Genomic DNA, 21,581 nt, shown 5'->3' on the forward strand with positions numbered 1-21,581 from the left:
GAATCACATCAGTAGACAGAATGAATTAAATGAATGTGAAATGATCTTTGACTCCTGCTGGAATCTTACTGACCTAACTTGATTACCTAATTCCTGCTCCATGCACAGTGATTTTCTTTGGCATTGTCAATATGACACTTTCAAGGGTCAAGTTCTGGTAATGAACTACTCCTCCATGTATTGACACATTTATCAGTAGGCAAATGTCAACATCACTAACCCTTTTCTTAATCTTCTATTCAAATTCAAAAATAAATTAACTGTTCTCTCCAGGGTCAAACTCCCATCTCTGAGAGATGAACAATGACTTTAAATTACTGAAGGTAACAAATGAATAAACAAAGAAATTGAAATGGTCTCTGGGGAAAAGCATTATTGTCCATTAAAGATAGACTCAACACTTTGCTCCCCCACTCTGCTCAACTTCTCCATCAACTTTCCCAGGAGAATGTTTATTCAGCTCCTTTGACAACTTTGGCCACTGATACCCTGCATTATCCATAAGCATCTTCCATGACTTGTAGAGAATAAAATCTGTGCAAGTTTTTACTTGACATCATGTGTGGACTATTTGAGGGTATTATCCATTTGTTACATTAGCACGACATAAACATCTCCACCAACTAGCTACTGCTTTTCTCAGCTACATGCCTGCTACTCATACCTTCCTGTGCACTTGTACTTGATTTTTGCCACACTGCACTCTTAGCAGTTGTCTGCTCCCTCTGCTCATACAGAGAAGGATCATCCTACTCCATTCATTTTGAAATTTCATTCCCGTTAAGTTTTAACCTTCTCTTCCAGGAAATCTTCCCACACATATGTCTGACTTTACTTCAGCATTTTGCATGCTTCCATTGAATCTTGAAGACAAATTCTGTGCACCTTTCTGTACATGTGGCTATTTATTCATTAGATGATGAGCTCTTTGAGGGAAGGGATTATATGCTATATTTTACATTTTGATGCCTGACACAATGGGAACTCATAAGTTCCCGAAGTATAAAGAATGAGTTACAATATTGGCCTCAGTTGGAGACCAACTATGCACACAAATCAAATCTTTTATTTATTATCCCTGTATGTAATGAATACCTTTCTCTCTGTGCCAAATATTTCACTTCACAAGAGAAATGTAAGGATGCAGTTCAAGTTCATGGTGCTTGAACTGAAGTTCATATTCTTATGAATTAGCAGGTATTTGGCCCTATTTCAATGATGCTAAAATAGCAATGATCATACCATGTACCATTATGATTAACATAAAATGCCACCAATGCAACTCTGATGTCTTGCTCTTGTTATACAGAATTTGTACTTTATTCTTGTTGAAATATCGTCTTTAGACTTATTCATGATAAATTGGTTAAATTAGTCTGGAGACTTTTTCACATTGGAAGTTTAATTCTTTGGCATGACTTTTCAACTCAAGCTGTCAGTCATATATATTTATAAATAAAACGTCATCCTCTGCATTCAGTAGACATATTGATCGGCATTGCTGAATTGGAATAAAATTCAGTTAATATGATTTGTAATGTTTACTTTTTTTAAGAAAAATGTATCTTTTTTTATTGAGGTAATGGATACAACACTATATGATTCAGAGGTATTGGTTTATACCTCTTCAGATGAATGGTACCATAACACACCCACCACAACCACCACCCAAATACCCACAGTGCTTTTTCTCCCACTTTGCTCCCCACCCTGATTATCCCTTTCTGATCCCCTCAGTTCTATGGTCAGATTTCTGGGATTTGTTATTGCCTTAATTTTGTCTGTCCCTTTGTTTTATTTCTCTATATGCTACAGATGAGTGAAACCACCTGGCATTTGTCCTTCTAACTTTTCCTCCAGTTCCATCCATGTTTTCACAAATGGTAAGATTTCATTTCTTTTTTGCAGTTGTTTATACACTAGCATCTTAATCCACTCATCTGTTGTTGGGAACTTAGGTTGTTTCCATAACTTGGCTATTGTAAATAGTGTTGCAATGAACATAGGAGTGCAGAGATTCCTACAAGTTGGTGATTTTGCATTCTTCAGATAGACACCCAGGAGTAGAATTGCTGGATCCATGTAGTAGATCTAACTTTAATATTTTGATTATCCATGAGACTGTGTTCCAGAGGGGCTAGACCAGTCTATTTTTCCTCCAACAGAATATGAGTTTTCCTTTTCTTCTATCCCTTGACCAGCACTTGCTGTTTCTGCTTCTGATCTTTTTGATATGAGCCATTTTCACAGGTATGTCATGCTATCTTATTGTGGTTTTGATTTCATATTGAAACTGATAAATGATGATGACCATATTTTCATGTGCTTGTTGGTCATCTATGAATTTTCTTTGAAGTGTTTGTCTAGCTCTTCTGCCATTTTTCTTGATTGGGTTGTTTTGTTGCATTTTATCAGTTTTTTCTGGATCTTGGAAATCAGCCCCTTGTCAGATGGGTGGTAGACAAATGTTTTTTTCCATTCTGCTGGCTGTTTTTCATTTTAATGATAGTTTGCATCACTATGTAGAAACTTCATCTTTTTTTTAAAAGAATTTTTTTCATTCTTTTTTTTAATTATGATTTTTTAAGATTTATTTATTTATTTATACAAGCACTGGGTACAGTCAGAAGCATGGGAGGGTGAGAGAATTCACCAGAGCCAGAGTGGAGAGCAGAAGGCATACTGACGAAGTATACTGCTGAGGGGAGCAGCGGGTGGCAGGAGAGGTCTGCGCACCATGTGGGACCCTAGCTGGTGGCCAGGGCTCGAACAGGTGCTGCAGAGGCTGCGGGCAGCTTCGCAACCCAGCGCTCATATGCTGCGCCACCGGGGAGGCCCTTTTTTTTTTAAATTATTTTTAAGATTTATTTATTTACACAAGAACTTAGGTACAGGTCAGAGGCCCGGGACGGTGAAGGAATTCACCAGAGAAAGAGGGGAGCAGAACAAGCAGACAGGCCAAAATACACTGCTGAGGGGAGCAGCAGCAGGCGAGGCAGGAGAGGTCTGCGGCACCATGTGGGAATCTCCCTGGCTGGCCAGGAATCGAACCTGTGCTGCAGAAGCTGCAGACAGCTTCATAGCACAGCGCTCAACCTGCTGTGCCACCGGGGAAGCCCCAAAACTTTATCATTTGATATAGTCCCATTTATATATTTTTGTTTTAGTTTCATTGCTATTGTAGTTGAGACCTCACAGAAGCCAGTGTCATGGAGTGTTTTGCCTGTTTTCTTCTATTTATTTTATGGTTTTAAGACTATATGTTCAGGGATCATTTCTATGATTCCTTACTCCTGTTATTTGAATATTCCCTAAAACTTCTGGTTTGTCAACTTCCTCATCCATTCTCTAGAGTAAATTTCATGCTAAGGGTTAATAATATATCCACACTTTGTTTCTGGAATCTTCTTTTAGTTTGGGATTTTATTGCTGTTGATGTCTGTTAGTGTACAGGCCTTGACATCTACATAATGGCTGATGTCTAATTGATGGCAACTCTGAAATGAAAGTGATAAAAAGACACATTACAAATACAGGGAGCTTAAGATATAAAAATAAATGAGTGATAACTAAATAATTACATAGCATTTTAAGCTGGAAAAAAATACCACATGATCGGTTACAGAATATTACAGGAATACAGTGGGTCATTGATTCATTTTGTTAGAGGAAGTTAGGAAAACTCTATGTAGTTACAGAAACAGTAATATTTAGGGCTCAATTTTTGAAATTTGCATATAAAACAATATGGAAAGATTGTGACAACTTTCTTATGTCAACACAAACCTCGTAGAAATAGATGACATCTTTAACTTCTAGGTCTCTAATGCAGTTCACACAGAACAGGTGAAATATGCTATAAATATTTGATGGAAATATTTATCATCTTTAGGTTGGATATGCATATATTAAATATTGACTACCGAAGATATGAATACTTAATGTTATTTTTGACAAAATGAATGTTTTATGATTAAGAATATTATAAAAGGTGCATATTTGTTTGCAAATTATATTTAATATTTAATGGTGTCAGTGAGGGTAACTGTACAAATTGGAAACATAATCCACTTTTAAATTCATAAAAGTATAAAAATAACTCTAAAAGTATCTATTATAAAAAGCAAGTATTATAGGTTTTATTGAGTGAATAGAATTAAAAGAAAAAGAAAATTCCCCATATGTATATATAGTTACCATTCTTATTTGTTTTGTAAGAAAATAATGCAATAAAAATCATCATCATTAATTAAATACTAAATACATGCCAGGCCCTGTTGAAAGGATATACATATATTTAACTTATTTATTCTCCATAGTCAACTCTTAATATCATGGTAGTCAAGATGGTGATTCAGCCTGGAGTCAGATTGGCTAATTCAGCAAAGAGGTTCTTTACCACTATCCAAGTTACCTCAGGTGAGGCTTGAGTTGGATGCAGGACAACTGGTCAATAGGCAGAGGAGGCAGGGACATTCTGGGAAGGGCATCAGGGACATTTAGATAAACATGAATTGTCAAGTCTGATGAAGAGGAATCTATGTTAAAATTCTGCCTTACCCCTTACTTGTTATGTGTTAATTTCCTTAACCTACTGAATACTTATTCATCCTTCTCATATTAAAAATAGGATATGCTATCTGTTCTTCACTGATGTTAGGATAATTTATTTCTATGAAGTATCTATATAAAAAAAATCAAATGGCTATCTGCAAGTGACATATTCCCAGAAGAATAGGAATCCACAATGGAGGTTAGCAAAGGAGCAGCAGAGGGACAGATGAAAGGAAAGATAGAAGGGAACTGTGTCAAATGGAAGCCAAGAGAGGTATGCTTCTAATCCACTCTCCACCACTGCCTGGTCTTTGCGACCTTGAGGTCACTTCAACAACTTGAGTCTCTTTTTTATATTCTTTAAACTGAGATAATAATACCTGCTTCCAGTGCAGGTTGAAAAGGGAATCTGAGAAAGTGGCAGGCACAGAGAATTGCAACTATAAATATTCATTGTTCTTGTTTTCCTCCATTCTCCTCATTACCTTTATTCCAGGAGAGTATAATGAAGGCTGTTCACGCTGAATCCCAACCAATTTGAAAGGAAGGTAGCATCATTCCAGGATATGAGTCAAAGACCTTTCAAAAGAGATGAGAAAGATCTTAGAGGAAATGGAATTCAACCCTTTGCCCAATGAAGAGGAATCTGAGACTGAGGGTGTGAAGAGACAAGGAGTTGAAGTTATGAGGGCAGAGCATAGACTTGACCCCCAGCGGGGGATACCTCCTGTCACCATAGTGTCTTGTAGATCATGTTAAAGTCAACCTGAACGGGAACAATCTGCCTTTGCTTCTAATTTAAATGCTATGTAAAACCAACAAAGAAATGAGAGCATCTCTCCACTCAATAAGATTAACATTTCCTTATATAGTTTCTGCCCCATTTTTCGAACATTTCTCATTGTTTTAAAAATGGGAAATTCAAACCCGCTTTAAAGGAGCAGGAGAATCATTACATTTATTATGCAGAACAAACTAGTAGCTGGAGATGGGCAGCTATCTAGAGGCAGTGGCCAAGCTGGTTCAAGAAGATGCACCCAGGGTCAGGTTGATTTATGCCCCTCCCTTTCCTGCCCCCTCCACCCTCCCAGCAGGTTTCAATGTCCAGCTGGCTGAAGGCTTGTTTTCTTCAAAGAGACCAAGTATATTCAAACGTAACTCTTCTGTCTCCTTAACTGTCTTGAGCTGTTTCTCTGGGAGAAATTTTTGTTAAATCTTCCCTAGCACTTTAAATAATAAATGACTTTACTCAATAGAAAGCAAAATGCATTTTTTACACCACTCCAGGTTAGAAAATGTCTAGCATGACAAACATGAATGGCTGAAGAATTAAACTTGGGGAACAAGGGATTTTCAGTCTCTGGAAAGGCTTGGGGTGGGGAAGTAAGCAGGCCAATTTGCTGCATATTTTGAACTATTCCAAAGGAAACTACTGTCAGTGGGCCCCTCTTATTTTATTTTTATTTATTTATTTATTTTATTTATTTATTTAAAGATTTATTTATTTATGCATACAAGAGCTGGGGTACAGGCCAGAGGTGTGGGAGGTGAGAGGACTCACCAGAGACAGAGCAGGGAACACAACAGGCAGATCCACCAAAATACACAGCTGAGGGGAGCAGCGGGCGAGTCAGGCGAGGCCTGCTGAGCCATGTGGGTAGCTCCCTGGCCAGCCAGGGATCAAACTCATGCTGCAGTGGTTGTGGATTTCTTCATAGTGTGGTGCTTAACCCCTTGAGCCACCAGGGAGGCCCCTTATTTTTATTTTTAAATGTGCACAATTCCTGGTGGCAGATAAACTAATATTGTCAGGACAGTATAAATTCCAAAGAACATAATGTTTATGGCAGATGACTTATCCCCCAAGAATAGTAGCAAAGGGATTCACACACAAAAATGTGCTTAATAAAAGAACATGCTTCCTTCCATCTGAATGTTTTATGGGCTACAGAAATATTTGGAAGGAAGTATTGAGTTGAGTAACCTAATACAAATATCAGTTGTCACAGACCACAGATCAGCAGTGGCAATTTCAAGAGGATTTTAAATTCTCTTAGAAATGAAAGTTGACTACATCAAGGCATCATGGGTGTTGCATGTCAGGACAAGTTAGAAATTATACAAAAGTCTCACCTCAAGCTGAAGTTTCTAGCATCTTACAAGATACCAAGATAATGGCATCACCCCAATTACTAATCAGGTCACAAGATGGTGAGCACTCATTAATTTTCTGGTTATTAAAATTTTAAAATCAACTTGTCAATGTTAGAATTAATAGTGCACTATGCTGTCAGGTAAAAACTGTGAAATTCCTGCCAAAGATTCTTGAAGAATTGAAAAATGATATCTATGTACATAGTAGGAATATACACAGTAACTGCATCCTACTTGTTACAAACATTTTTTAACATTTATTTATTTATTTATACAAGCACTGGGTACAGTCAGAAGCATGAGAGGGTGAGAGAATTCACCAGAGCCAGACTGGGGAGCAGAACAGGCAGACTGATGAAGTACACTGCTGAGGGGAGCAGCGGGCACTGCAGGAGAGGTCTGCACACCATGTGGGACCCTCGCCATTGGCCGTGGATCAAACCAGCACTGCAGAGGCTGCGGGCAGCTTCGCAGCCCAGTGCTCAACCGCTGTGCCACTGGGGAGGCCCTTGTTACAAACATTTGCAGACAAAAAAATAATAAAGAATAGTTTCATAATAAAAGTCATATGTATGTTTGATTTTGATCACATATGTGATCACAGCCACACATGTATGTGCACATATATGTATATGAGTGTGTATGTTTCATCTATACATTTTCTGTTAAATGGAATGACTGTGACTGAAGTTCATGCCATTGTTATAGTGTTGGAATTTTTTGCTTTCTATGGAAAAGCATATGATGTATATAGTCATTACACATTTTCCTATTGCTTTCTTCTCCCACCCAGGCTGTGCCTTACTGTTTTACCATGTGAAGCAAAATTTGTACACTAAGGAAAACCATGACATGAAAGTTCAGCCCCAAATTCTCCATTAACAAGAAAATAGTCAAATGGAAACTATCCTCAGGGTTAACTTTCTGAGCCAAACAAATTCTGGGTTAAGTCCAGGCCATCCTAGTCATGTAACTGTAATCTCCCAAGTCTCAGTTTTTACATCTGTAATATTAGAATATATTAAATAAGTCTATGATTAATACTGTAGTTAGTAATATTAAAAATCATAAAATAGGAAACATACTTTGAATAATGCCTTAACATGCGGTAGACTCTCAATAATTGTAAGCCACTATTACCATTGTATATTGAATTATTTTAACTATTAAGTATTATTAACTTAAATAAGAGTATCTTCACCACTTTCTTCACTATCTTAACTTGTACATCTGTGGTTACTAACCTATGCTTTTACCAGCACAATTTAAAGATTCTCAGACAGAGACCTTCGGAAAAGATTTGGGAAGTTCATTTAAAATAAAGCGATGCCTGGTAAACATTAGGATGATTGCATTTCTCATAAAATAGAATAAATCAAATTTTTTTTTGGTTCTATTTTTTGTCTCTGTGCTTTCAATAAGGGTCATCTTACTTTGCCCTTGGGTAAATGTCTTGAATTTCCCTTACAATGTTAGATAATAGCAAGTTTTGTGATCACGCTGACCTCTGCTAACACACACACGTTCCCGAGTTGGCCACATGGATGTACGGCTGGTGAGGTTGCACGGGCACCAGGCTCAGACAGGGGCCCAGGCACAAAGGGCAATGCTCTGTGGACTAGTGCTTTCTCAAAATGCTTGGTAGTTTTGTCTTTGAGTTTGTGTTGTATAAGTGAGGTCCCATGGGGCTTGTCTGTGCTTCTGAGTAGTCCCACATCATCACAGCTCCTGGTCTCCTAACTCTGAGTTCTCAGGCTGGGGCCTGAGCACTGGTCCTAGAAGAGTAAATGAGTACACACACCCCATGTAGTGGGTCATGGGGCAGCATCAGGGCCCTGGGCGAGGACCTGTCCTCAGCAAAATCCTTGTACCTAAGAGAGTGTGACATTAAGCAGTACATAAAATCTATAATGCATCAAGAAGGAGAATACAGAAGAAAAGGGAAAAAAAACTATTTTCTTGCTTTTTGAATCAAACACCTGCATGTTTATTTTGTTTTGCCCAGAATGTGATGGAGCTGAGCCAGCTCCCACCCATCTTTGTGGGCAGTGGGGAAAATGCTCAGCCTGCTGACAGCCTCGTCCAAAGTCATTTTGGCATAATTCAAATATCTTTTTTGTTCTCTACCCTCTGATTCCTTTTATGTTCTTGATGTGCCTTTGAGGTCCAAGGGTAGTGGAATTACTTCCTCATATGTATTTTGGTTCAGAAATTTTACATTCTTACATTTGCTCTCTTGTCCATATTTCCATTTTTACATCCTGTTAAAAATGTGATTCTTTTCTGTGTCTTCAATAGGTTTCATTCTTTAACTCAACTCCTTTCCCAGGAAAGCTGTAAAATTTTCCATCACCATTGATGAGTTACAGGTTGAAGTCTGTCTTGAAAAGATTCCACTAAGAATAACCAATGTTTGTCCCTGATTTCAAATAAAAATATAATAAATACTGTGAGGTCCTCACTCTGTGTTGAGCACCACTGAAAATACATATTACACCTTAACTCATTTCACCCATCTAATACTCTATTGTGGTGGGTAGTATTATTAACTCCAGTTTGTAGATGAACAATTTGAGAGAGAGAGAGAGGTTAATAAACACCCTCAGTTAGGAAGAAAAAACTAACAATTGCTTGAATCAGAATTCATGTCCAAACATTTTCCGGGTACCTAGTATGGTGGAGGAACCAGAATTAATTCTTGCTGTCTTCATCCTCCCTGCCTCATCAAAAGCAAAATGAGTAACAATGATATTATTAATTTATTCACCAAGGACTCAACTTGGAAAGCACTAGGCCATGTTATTGGTGTTTTATAATTATATTTTCAAAATAATTCTTTGAAATAGGTCTTATCCCTCGTTTGAAGATGAAGAAGTTGAAGTTGAGAAAGGATGAGAATTTGAGCTTGTTCAGAAGGCAAGGAATGGCTGCGGTGGTGCCCTTCAACCCCAGGTCCGTGGGAAGCCGGGAGCCATGGTTCTGAATGTCAGCATCTACCACTGAGGCTGTGGCTTCAGGGATCCCATCCAGACAGCCCACAATACCTCCAGCTCAGCCCTGGGAGCCCATTATCTGCATCTCGTCCTAATTCTAGGTCAATATCTTTAACAGTCAACAAAAATTACATGTCGTGGTCTCCTCCCATCCCCTGCAGAGAGCTAACTTCACCCACACACCATTGCATGTCCATCAGCAAATGACTTAACCACTATGCAACCTACCAGTTTGCCACCATTTCTTGCCATCCAGGTGCCATTTATACTTGTTAAGTCCTTTGCCACTTGGCGAGGAAATTTTCTCCCTTGATATCTTGTCTGTAGTATTGGTTCAACCCTGCAGTTAGTCTTCTCTGCTTGGGATCACGCTCCACCCTTCTGCAGGAAATCATTTTTTTTTTTCCTGTATGAAAATGGAAGATAAAATATAATGAAGTGTAAAGCTTAATTAATAAAAGCCATGTGGCCTTCCCTAAGAACTTTGATTCTCAAGAAATACAGATTTTACCATGAAATTGCCTTGAACTAACCCTCCAGTGTTTTTCCATCCTCTCCAAATGAGGAGAAACTCAGCGTGGAATACGCAGACTCAAGGATCGCCCTCCTTCCTATCCACTAACCTGATGTCCTGACCAATCCCTCCACACTCTGACTTTCTGGGGTGGTGCACCTGACGACTTAGAGCGAGGCTGGAAATCTTAGCTCTGCTGCATTTTAGTATGCAAATTTAGATCTAATATCTAAATGGTTCAGTCTCTTTGCCTATGATACAGGAGTATAGCTGGTAGGTAGCTTATAAGGCTGTTCTAATGTTTACCTAAGTAAATATATATACATGGACTAAAACAAAGCTTGCAAGTAATAGGACTTATGCAAATATGTCACTGTTACTGTCAATTTTGATATTATTATTGTCATTAAGAGTAGTCATTGTTATTTTGTTTGATCATTATAACCAGGGGAAAGAGAAAGTAACCATATGGTTCAACTTCATGGAGTTGTGGATACCAGATCTCTGGCTTAATTACCAGGCTTTTGAATAGACCTATCTGTTGGAAATGATGAAAAAAAGAAGACATGTTGGAACAAATTTTCTGCCTTCCCTCCATCCTGCCTATCTCCCACTTCTGGTGTCAGGATGTTGGTGGTAGTGGTAGTGGTGGTGGTGTGTGGTGGGGCTGGAAGGGGGAAAAACACAATAAAATAAACATTCCCAAAGCAACTCCATGTAGAACAGCCTCGTGGGACATTCCCTGAACATCCCAGGAGGCACCTGCCTTTGGACATCAGTGCCAACTTTTTCTCTGCCCAGGACAACACCCATTCCCAAGTCTTCTTCAGTTTTTATCTGACAGACTCCCACTTAAATTTCAAAAACTAGCCCATGAGCACACCATTCCAGGAAATCATCTCAAGTTTCTCCCAAATTAGTATATATCACCCCCTCCTCTGTGTGCCCTGTGTTATGGATATACCTCTTCAACTCATTAATTTGTATTATGAGTCATTTGTATGTGGTCCTATTTATAAACATTGCCATGTAAGAGCCTCTAGGGCTATCCTCATGACCTACCATAATGGAAATTAAGGTTCTCAGCCCACATTTTCTAAATTGCATCATATCACATCAAATTGCATCAAAGTGAGATGAGGTCACATTAAGTAGTTTTTTTGTGGTGTTCTAATTCTGGAGAAACAGTCTATTTATGAAAACTACCAATAATGTATTGTTAGTGATCCAGAGGTAACAATAAACAGAGTTAAGTGCACCTGAGCTAATTCGTTTTTTTCAAAATACATCTGAAGTCTTTACTCCCACCAACAAAATCCTGCAATGTTTTCATGGTTTATATTTTTCTGAGTGATTTAATGTAAAGGGGATTGATCAAGTTAAAGAAATATATTGACATTTTTTAAAGAACCAGTGAAACATCAAGAAGCTAAACCTGAATCTACTGACTGTAAAATTAAGGACTTTATGCCAAGATCATCTGCTTTTAAACAGTCATTTTTGTGCTATTCGGTGATAACTTTTAGACTACCTGTGATCGGTATCTAACTTTATGAACTTGTATGTGGAACTCCAATAATATTGATATCTCATAACTCAGCAACCAAATACGAATTTAGTAAAGCCCCTACAATTTAATCCATCTTTTTCATTAACTAAGATGCATTTTTGACCTTATCCTATTTTGTTATATTTCATGTTTTCCTGCTTTCTTTGAAACTTTCATGTTAGGACTCTAATCCTAATCAAATACTTAGACACCTATGAATACATAGCCTCATAGGGCAAGGTATTTACTTGGATGTTTCTTTTCTCATAAGTGAGAATTATATATGTCCTGTGATTTTGCAATGTGTGCTGAAATAGAAAAATCACTGAGTTAAGAAATACAGAAAGAGTTGCCCAAATGGGTAAAAAGTTGATGTCAAAGAAATATCATGATAAAATAAATGTCATTTCTAGTAAAATGATTCCTTTCTGACCAATTATATTTTGCATATTTTGTTTCCTCCAGTACACACTCTCTCTATATAGATAATAAACCTCTCTCTCTCTTTCTCTTTCTCTAACTCCCCCCTCTCTCTCCATCCATCCATCCATCCATCCATCCATCCATCCATCCATCCATCCATCATCTATTGATCTCTCTAATCTATACGTACACAACAACACTATTGAGATATACTTGACAGGTGATCAGCAATCACTCTTTACTTCCTCTCTACCCACCCAGACCTGATTAAATATGAATTAACTTGCTGTCCCTACAGATTTAACTATTTTGAATATTATATTAAAAAAATCACACAATGTTTTCTGTAGTGAGTGGTTTCTTTCACTTGGTAGAGTGTTTTCAAATTTCAACCATGTTGTACCATGAATAAGTCTTTTAGGTTTTATTGTGGAATGCTTCGCCATTTTATAAAGATACTACACTTTATCCATTTATTTGTTGATGAATCAGGGTGGTATTAATGATTATGACAATAGAATAATTTCAAGGCAATGTATTAATAGTAGAATGCATTTGATTAAATGATAATAAGTAATGAATATTATACATTTGTTTGAAACTTAAAGAATTCCTGACAAGATTATCTGTAATCTGGATCTGAAATTATAGTTAGGTAGTAAGTGGAAAGAGCAGAGGGCTAAGAATGGACATGGCTAAATGCAAAATAACAGTGCAGAATAACACAAAAAATTTCCTTTTCTGTATAATTAAGGCATCACACTTTTCTTACCAACCTAGTGCATGTTCTGAGAAGCACATATTAGAACATATGCAAAGCATATTAAAAATTTTATAAATATACTTTATTTTTTAAATGTGCTTCTTTACAGAGAGTTTGCAGTTAGAAACACAAAATATGGCCTCTTTATATTCTGTTAAATACAATCACAAGCTTCTGGGGATACTTTTTTTAAAAAAAAATTGTTTATTTATTTATACAAGCACTGGGTACAGTCAGAAGCGCGGTAGGGTGAGAGAATTCACCAGAGCCAGAGCAGGAAACAGAGCAGGCAGATTGAAGAAATACACTGCTGAGGGGAGCAGTGGACGTGGCAGAAGAGGTCTGTATGCCATGTGGGACCCTCGCCGGGCGGCCAGGGATAGAACCAGCATTGCAGAGGCTGCAGGCAGCTTTGCAGCCAAGCGCTCAACTGCTGAGCCACTGGGGAGGCCCTTCTGGGGATACTTTTTATAGATGTTAACTTACTTAGCATCAACTCCTTTGACTTTTATTTTTCACTGTTAGTATTCAAACATAAAGTAAGAGTTATCAGTCTCTAAGATGGGAGATATGTGTAGCTTAATTATCTCCAAACTTTTAACATTCGATTAATCCAGCTATTTGACATCAACAAGTAATGACGTTTCTCCTGTGTGTATGAATTATATGAATGAATACCCTCAAGACAGTCAAATTAACTTCTCCTATGACTATGTTCTCACTGGTGATATCAGATGCCAAGTCAATTACCTTGCTGATGGCAAACACCTTTCTCTATGTCTATCAACAGTTTAATTTGGAGGGGATTGAGTTTCTTTTCAGCAGAAATATAAATATATTCAAGCTTTTATGGGGGTATTAGAAACACTGCATTTAGGTTTTCAAACTATCCATTGTTTCTTTCTTTGTTCTGCTTTTGAAACATTTATATCTTTTAAAAGGAATTGCCAGAGTAAATATCTGATTATTGATACACTCCTAGCTGTTTTTATTTTATTATTAAATTGTCTTGCTAAAGCTGATGGCCTGAAGGAGGCTCTAGGGTAACAGGTTGAATTATGCCAGCCAATTTGAGCAAACATCTAGTTGAAACTCACATTTCCCTATGGAGAAACCGAGCTGCAGAAGTAGTTGTGATTAGTCAAATGGTTCTCAGCAAATTGGGGCCAAAGCAATGATTAGAAAATCAAATTCCTTAGCCAGGTAAAAGTAAAGTGCCAAAGTTTTTACTATGTTGAAATGTATTTTTTCATATGGTGGGTTTGGGAAGAATTTCCAGACAGTCAAGTTAAAGATGCAAATGTTATATAAGTGACACCTATGAGTGATGGTGAAACATTTCTAGGACTCTAAGGGGCAGGTGCTGATGGATTTCATCCACAATACAGTGGCTTAGAACCTGGGGGAATGTTATCTCAATCAGTAAACAAAAGTATAAATTAAAAAAAAGTATATATCTTAATGTATTTTAAGAAAGCTAAATAAATAACATATTTGCAAAAGGGATCTTTCAGCAGAGAATGTAAAATGAGGAAAGGAAAGCACGGGGGTTGGGTATTCTGATAAACTTTCCCCAGAGTATCGGGCTTCCCCAATGGTCAGTCTTAGCTATATATATATGGATGGATCAGGTTATTTTATTGATATGCCATTAGTCATTAATCTCCTCCTTTTGAGTCTTCTTGCTCTATTTCTGTAACTATCCAATAATCCTGTGATTATAATTTGGCATCCTTATAGCTTTTCTATATGGTGAGGTTCTTCTAAAAGTGGTGGTTATATTTTTATTGAAAAGTAATGTGTCATCTAGTTAAATTAATGACAAATTTGGTTTAGCAGGAATCTGACTCCTTAAAACAGATTATTGAGAAAAGTTGTTCTATGAGAGTTGTAATAATTGAGTATATCAGAGAGAAAGGGTCTAAGACCAGGCCAGAGAAACCAAAAGTCTCCCAGGGATGATTCTAATGATAACCTAAGAATGATGTTTAAGGTTCCTCTCTTAAGCAGTAAAGGTAATAGGTGGCATAGACCTGGTACTCATGGAAAAATGTTCTCCTTGACTATGCTCTTAAATTATGGAGTAGAGGGGAATTTAGGGGAACAGAGCTCTAGGGAAGTTTAAGAACAAATTGGGAAAAGAAATAAAAATTTGGTTAGCAAAAACAGAGAAATGGAGAATAGAGAAATAACTTCTGTATGAAAAGAAATAATATAAAATGTGTTATGTTTCAATTCAACAGTGGAAAATCAGGTTGAGTATTGAAAAATTATATGTAAGTATATACATATGAGGATCAACAGAAAATGATCCCATGTGTCTAAATTCCAGATCTACTTTTCACTTACTAACCATTTACCCATTCACTATATTCTCATAAAAATATTATATATGAAAATAACCTTATTCCTATAAGAATAGTTTATCTTAACCCTAATTAAAACATGATACCTGTCATGATTTAGGATATGTATCAAATGTTATATGTCATATAGTATCATATATATGTATAAGATGACATATATATATATATATCTCATGTTAAAATATGTCTGACTGTTAGTTAACACTTCATAAATGCAAGATTTAAATAGGTGGATCCTGGTTTTGTTGACTGCTGAGTTCTGCCTGCCTGGAACTTTTAAAGAGGTTAAAGTCGAACAGACGGAAGTCTGGAAATAATAGGCCACAGACAAATGTAGGTATAGAACTGGGCCAGCAGAAAATTGGAAAAAACTAGGATGATTATATGATGACACAAAAAACCAGTTTCAGGTCTCAAGGCTCAGAATGAACAAACCATTTCTAAGTGAAGATGCAATACAATGTGTGTGTCTCTTTGTGCTCACACAATGCTTCCTTATCAGTTATGTCTCTTAAATTTCATGTATTAAAATTGCCATTTCACAGAAAAGGGATCCAATGGAGAGCAGTAAAATAGCTTTGCCAATATTAAGGAAACAGTTTGAGAAATATCAAAAGCTTGACTGTGTTATTTGAGATAAATAATAGAGTTATTCCTTGTCCCACAAATAAAAATATATAGTATTGAGAGGGAGCAATTCTCTTCCCTTGCTGATGTTTTTCCAGGTGATGCCACATAAAATAAAGATGTAGCTATTTAAATAAGTCATATCATGTGTCTGCTATGAAATGCAATGTTATTCTTTTGATTTGGGGGGGGTAGGTAGGCAATAGCTCTTTGGTTTTTTCTTGCCTGTTAGTCATGAGTTTAAATGCATGCTTTGTAAGCACTTAAAAACTCTGCAATAAGGAAAAGGACATTTTCCCCCATATGATAATATAATATGATTATGGTAAAAGCAAAAGAACCACTTATGAGCTTTCTAATCATCAATAACCATTATTAAATAATTCTCAATATAGTTAAAGTTGCCTAGAGTTGAATGCCTATAGAATATGAGATTGGGTGATACCATATATTAATAGTTGAAGCAATAGAAAATTAAGGCAGAAAGTGGGCAGGTTTTGTGGGGTTGGTGGGCTGCTCCTGAACATGTTGAAGATTTTGAAGGACAAAAATAACAGGCTGGGTGGTGGCGCAGCAGTTGAGCGCTGAGCTGCAAAGCTGCCCGCAGCCTCTGAAGCACCAGTTCGATCTCCGGCCTTTGGGCAAGGGTCCCACATGGTGCGACAACCTCTCCTTCTGCTCCCGCTGCTCCCCTCAGCAGTGTATTTCCTCAGTCTGCCTGTTCTGCTCCCCGCTCTGGCTCTGGTGAATTCTCTCACCTTCCCACGCTTCTGACTGTACCCAATGCTTGATAAATAAATAAATAAATCTTTAAAAAAAAAAAAAACAATAACAGGCTGGGGACTTTTAAATTTCATCCCTACGCATAATTAGAAAACAGGCATTTCCACAACAGCTCTTCCATAGGACTATAGGGCAAATATTTCACGAAACCAAATGCAAAACCTTCTCTGACTGTTGTCTGCATTGCAAAGTGCATGGGAGTCACAACCTCCTCAGATCTCTTGTGTTAAAATCTGGAATGGATGGGGCTCTCACAGTTGGTTTGGGGATTGTGAATTCTCAATTCCTAGGGTGTGTGGGGGGCAGGGGAGAACTTCCTCCCTATCTGAGTACCTATGCTTCCCCTTGACTAATGATCCTGCTGGAGACAATGCTCTTCAGCAGGCAAGCTGAATCCCCTGCAGACCTGATTCCACAATCCTCATGACCCAAGGCTCAGTTGCAATATATTCCAAGGAGCACATATACAAAGTCTGAGAAGAGTTTTCATACTTAGACAAATAGTGTGAAATTTTACAGACTCATGTAGGTAGAAACCTGAGGACTATGCACTGGAGTGGACTATAAGGGGGCTTGGTCGGGGAAGGAGGAAGGCAAAGTTGAATCGGTGTGAATTTCCAACATGAAAAGACAGACTAGAGATTCTGGAATCAAGGTTCCTGGAAGCAGCCTGGTTGCAATCTACATCCAATGGCAACATTGCTTCTTCAACATTCATGCAAATCCTGCGAAAGAAAGAGCAGCTTCCCTTTCTTGGCTGGATTTAACCACACGCCCCCCTCCACAGCACCTGTCCAGTAACCATCTCAGCCGCACCTTGGAAAACATGGGCCCATTGTTTGCCAGTGCTGCTATGACCCCGAGAAGATGTGTGTCTGCAGAGTCTTGGGCATCCTTTCTCCAGTCACAGCATTACTGAACCTACAAGTCTGATGGAAAGGCTGACTTCTAATATCATTTTATTCATTTCGTATTAATCAAGTACCATTGTTTTACACTCCGTTAATGCTTTGGCAATAGCTGATTTCTCCCCTCAGGTGTGCTCACCTTTGCTCTCCCATCACCAAAGCATAGTCCTCTGTCATAGTCCATTGAGCTCTCCCCCACCCACCCCCACATTCTCACACCTCCTTTCACTCTCCCGCCACCCCCTCTGCATGCTTCAGGTCTATGGTCAACTTTCAAGTGTTGGTTTTAGTGCTTGTCTTTGGTTTCTCTAACCTCCACTTTCTCTGAGGGCTGAAGCTTCCTTATTCTGAGGAAATCGTCAGAGGAACTTAACAGATGTGGCTGGTAATTTGTGGTATGGGTGGAGGAAGTGTTCTGTTAATGCTATTTTGTTTTTGTGTGTTTGTTTTGTGTGTATTTTAATTAGGCTCAATAGAGTAATAATGGGTTTGCTCTGCTATCTTTAACACCATAATATTTTTAAATCGGAAAACTCAGACTCAAAAAGATTAAATGTTTTAATCAAATGCACATGAAAAATAAGAGGTGAACTGCAATTAAAATGTCTAACTGAAGCCACAGAATTTGTTGTTAAAAATAAATCCCTTATTTCTAGCAAGGGGTCAAGAGTTATGAATCAATACATCATGCATTTAGACCTGACAAAGCTCTTTGACTTGAGATGAGGCGATGGGCAGGGTTCTAACCTCGCAGATCATGTTGTCTAGATCAGCAACTCTAAACTTGCATTTATGTTGTGACTTAATTCCTGTTTAATAGGATTAGGAGGAAAGAATTTAGAATTAAAGTAAAGCTAGTGACATCTTGACATCGAATTTCTTTTTCTATTAAACTTTGAATTATCCACTGATTAATTTTGTGATTCTCTGCTATGCTTCCTACCATATCCTTTCCTCCAAACAGGATCACACACCGGAGCAGCCAAATATAAACATTATAAATTACACATGTAAATCCACATTTATCTGTGACTATCATCTACACCATGTGAAGCAACATGGTTTTGAAGAAAAATGATACAAACTAGAGAACTTGTGTACTAAATTTTTGCTCTGCTTACTCCAGGCAAATTTCTCAACATTTTTTAACTCCTGTTTTGATGTTGGTAAAATGAGGATATCACTCTGCAGGGTTAAGGGAAGATTAAACATGATGTTTGGTATAAGGCATCATGGCATCAATATTAATACTGAAATAAATATGTAATCTTGGGCAACCTGACCTTTTGGGATTTCTTTAGGCACCTGCTACAATGGATCAATCACACTCCTTCTAGCGCGCTGTTGTGCCCGTAGTTGGAGCACTGCCAGCGTTCTCATGGACCTCTGGTAGATATGGAAATTGCTAAAGCTGCCCATTATTGTCTCCATCCAATGCAGGAAGACAAATAAATAGAGCAAGAGAGGAATTCACCCCAGCAGGCATCAATTGAATCAAAAGCATTTCCAAATGTCGAGCTTAAATGCCATTCCTGAAATAATTCCCATGGATGGAAGTCTTGCTGATGATAAAGGAAAACCACATAACATGTAAGATGAGTATTTCATAAGCAGTGTCCCTAAAAATGTGAAAAGTTCTATATAGGTCTACTGGGGATATTAGGATGAGAAAATACTTTCCTTGCCCTTTATGAATCTTTAGGAGGTATCGTTTAAAATGGAAAGTGGACATTTTTGTGACATTTATGACAGGCAATATGGCAAAATGTATTAAAAATCTTAATGAATTTATTACATATATATGCTCCATGGAATACTACTTAGCTACTTAAAAAGATGAAATTTTACCTTTTGTGCAATATGGATGGAAGCAGAGAAGATGAAGTTAAGTGAAATAAGACAAAAGTAAAGGAAAATCACCAGATGGATCCTCTCATTTGTGGAATTTAAATAACCAAACAAAATGATCTAGAAAAACATGACAAAAATAACTCTTAGACACTGAAAAAAAATACAGTGGGTACCAGGGGAAGGGGTCAGGCAGTGGCAGGAAAGGCAGAGGGTTCAATATGATGATGCACTAGCACTAGGACGTGGGTGGTGGGTGGGAAAAGTATGCACACATACTGAGTTGTGAAGATATACTCACAAATAATTTTGTAAATGAATGGTAAATCTGAAATTTGATTTGACACTTTATTACCATTAACCCAGTTATCTTTTACTAATCAGTAACAAAATACAGGTTTAATGTAGAGTGTCTCTTCATGGTTACTAATTAAAATTATAGAATTTAATGTTATATCCCCAAGTATAAAATAAACATTCACAAGTCCATGCAGAGATAAATAAACAATTGAATGAATAAATAAAAGGGGTAGAATAGACAAATGGACTATGCAGAAGAACAGAAATAAGTTATGTAGGTACTACCCACTTAGGGAAGTGCATATTTTTCCCACTTTTTTTCTTACACAATTGTTCCTTTTTTTACTTTTAAAGGGTGAATTGTGCATAATTACTTTCAGATAGAGTGCAGTATGAAAGGGAGGTGCTGTGCTGTGAAGCTGTCCACAGCCTCTGCAGTGCAAGTTCGATCCCAGCCTGCCGACGAGGGTCCCGCATGGCACGCAGACCTCTCCTGTCTCGCCCACTGCTCCCCTCAGCAGTGTATTTCATCAGTCTGCCTGTTCTGTTCCCCACTCTGTCTCTGGTGAATCCTCCCACCCTCTCACACATCTGACCTGTACCCTGGTTCTTGTATAAATAAATAAGTCTTTAAAAAAAAAAGGACCTGATGATGATAATAATAATAATAATAATCAATATTGGTTTGCTAAATGTGATGGGTATGCCATATTAATGTGAGAAGTTAATAACAGGAAAGGCCATGTCAAGCACATGGGGATTCTACACCATTATCTTAATTCTATCAATATAAGACAGTTATAAAGCAGAAATATTTTTTAAAATAGAAATTTATAAAGAATAACTGTTCATTAATAGAAAATTACTAGATTATCAAATGTTTACCAGTGATTTGATCTGAATTATGAGCTTATGGGTGATTTTAAGTTTTTTTCTTAATATAAAAATTGAATTTTAGCCAAGAAACTTAGAATATTCCCAAACTTGGATCCATTCATCTATTTATAATGTGCACATGCATATGTATACATTTACTGTCTTAAAAATCAGAAAATATAATTGATATAAATATTTTTTAAAGATGCTACATTTTTTGAAAAGATAACCATTAGAAAATAGTTTTCAGAAAATGAATTATGGTACAGGAGAATATATTCAAAAGTTTTAAGGCACAACACACAATTCAATTACATATACTGAACGTTTACAAATAAATGTATGTGTGGGTATTTTTTTTTTCTTATGAAAAATAACCTAGAAAAAAACTGTTTTGCCATCCTATCAGCTTGTTGACCTCCCCTGTGGACTTGTACCCCATTGTTCAGGAAGAGGAGTTTCTGATTGTATTTTGATGTCTTCCAGATGGGTTTGCCCATGGCGCCAACTGGCAGGAAGTGGAATTTGGAAGGTTTGGTAACCCAGCCACTTAGTTGTCAGTCTCCTCTGCTGCCAGGCTGTCAACATCTGGGCTCTGCTAACACTCCCCCTTCTTTATTCCTCCAATCTAAGGGTGTCCAACTGTTGCTAATTTCTGGCTACTTTAAGATCTCTTGTTTGCAGTTCCTTCATCTCCCATGTAACATAAAAATCATTGAAAGTCCTCTCTTTAAATACTTAGGTGTAATTCACTCTGCCTGATTGCACCCTGGTTTACATACAAATAAATACAAATATTAACATTTGTTAATTTGTGGTTACATATTTGTTGAGATAAGTTAAAATTTTTGCATCATTCAACACTGTCACGTTTAAAAATTCTTCATCTTTCAATAAGATTTTGGGGTATTTTCTTCCAATAA

General features: G+C 37.4%; 1 protein-coding gene across 1 annotated transcript in view; it reads left to right on the forward strand.

The window, feature by feature from the left end:
* Positions 1 to 4,346: 4,346 nt before the first annotated feature.
* LOC311172527 (ubiquitin-conjugating enzyme E2 variant 2-like) overlaps positions 4,347 to 21,581 on the forward strand; it is a gene marked incomplete at both ends in the record, with an annotated part of 155,556 nt that continues 138,321 nt past the window's right edge. The window contains 2 exons of the mRNA XM_084236003.1: positions 4,347 to 4,419; positions 9,555 to 9,660. Of these exons, the coding sequence (XP_084092129.1) occupies positions 4,347 to 4,419; positions 9,555 to 9,660 (179 nt within the window). The remainder of the gene's footprint in view (positions 4,420 to 9,554; positions 9,661 to 21,581) is intronic.

This window comes from Talpa europaea (assembly GCF_964194135.1).
Source record: "Talpa europaea genome assembly, chromosome: 6".
Lineage (NCBI taxonomy): Eukaryota > Metazoa > Chordata > Mammalia > Eulipotyphla > Talpidae > Talpa > Talpa europaea.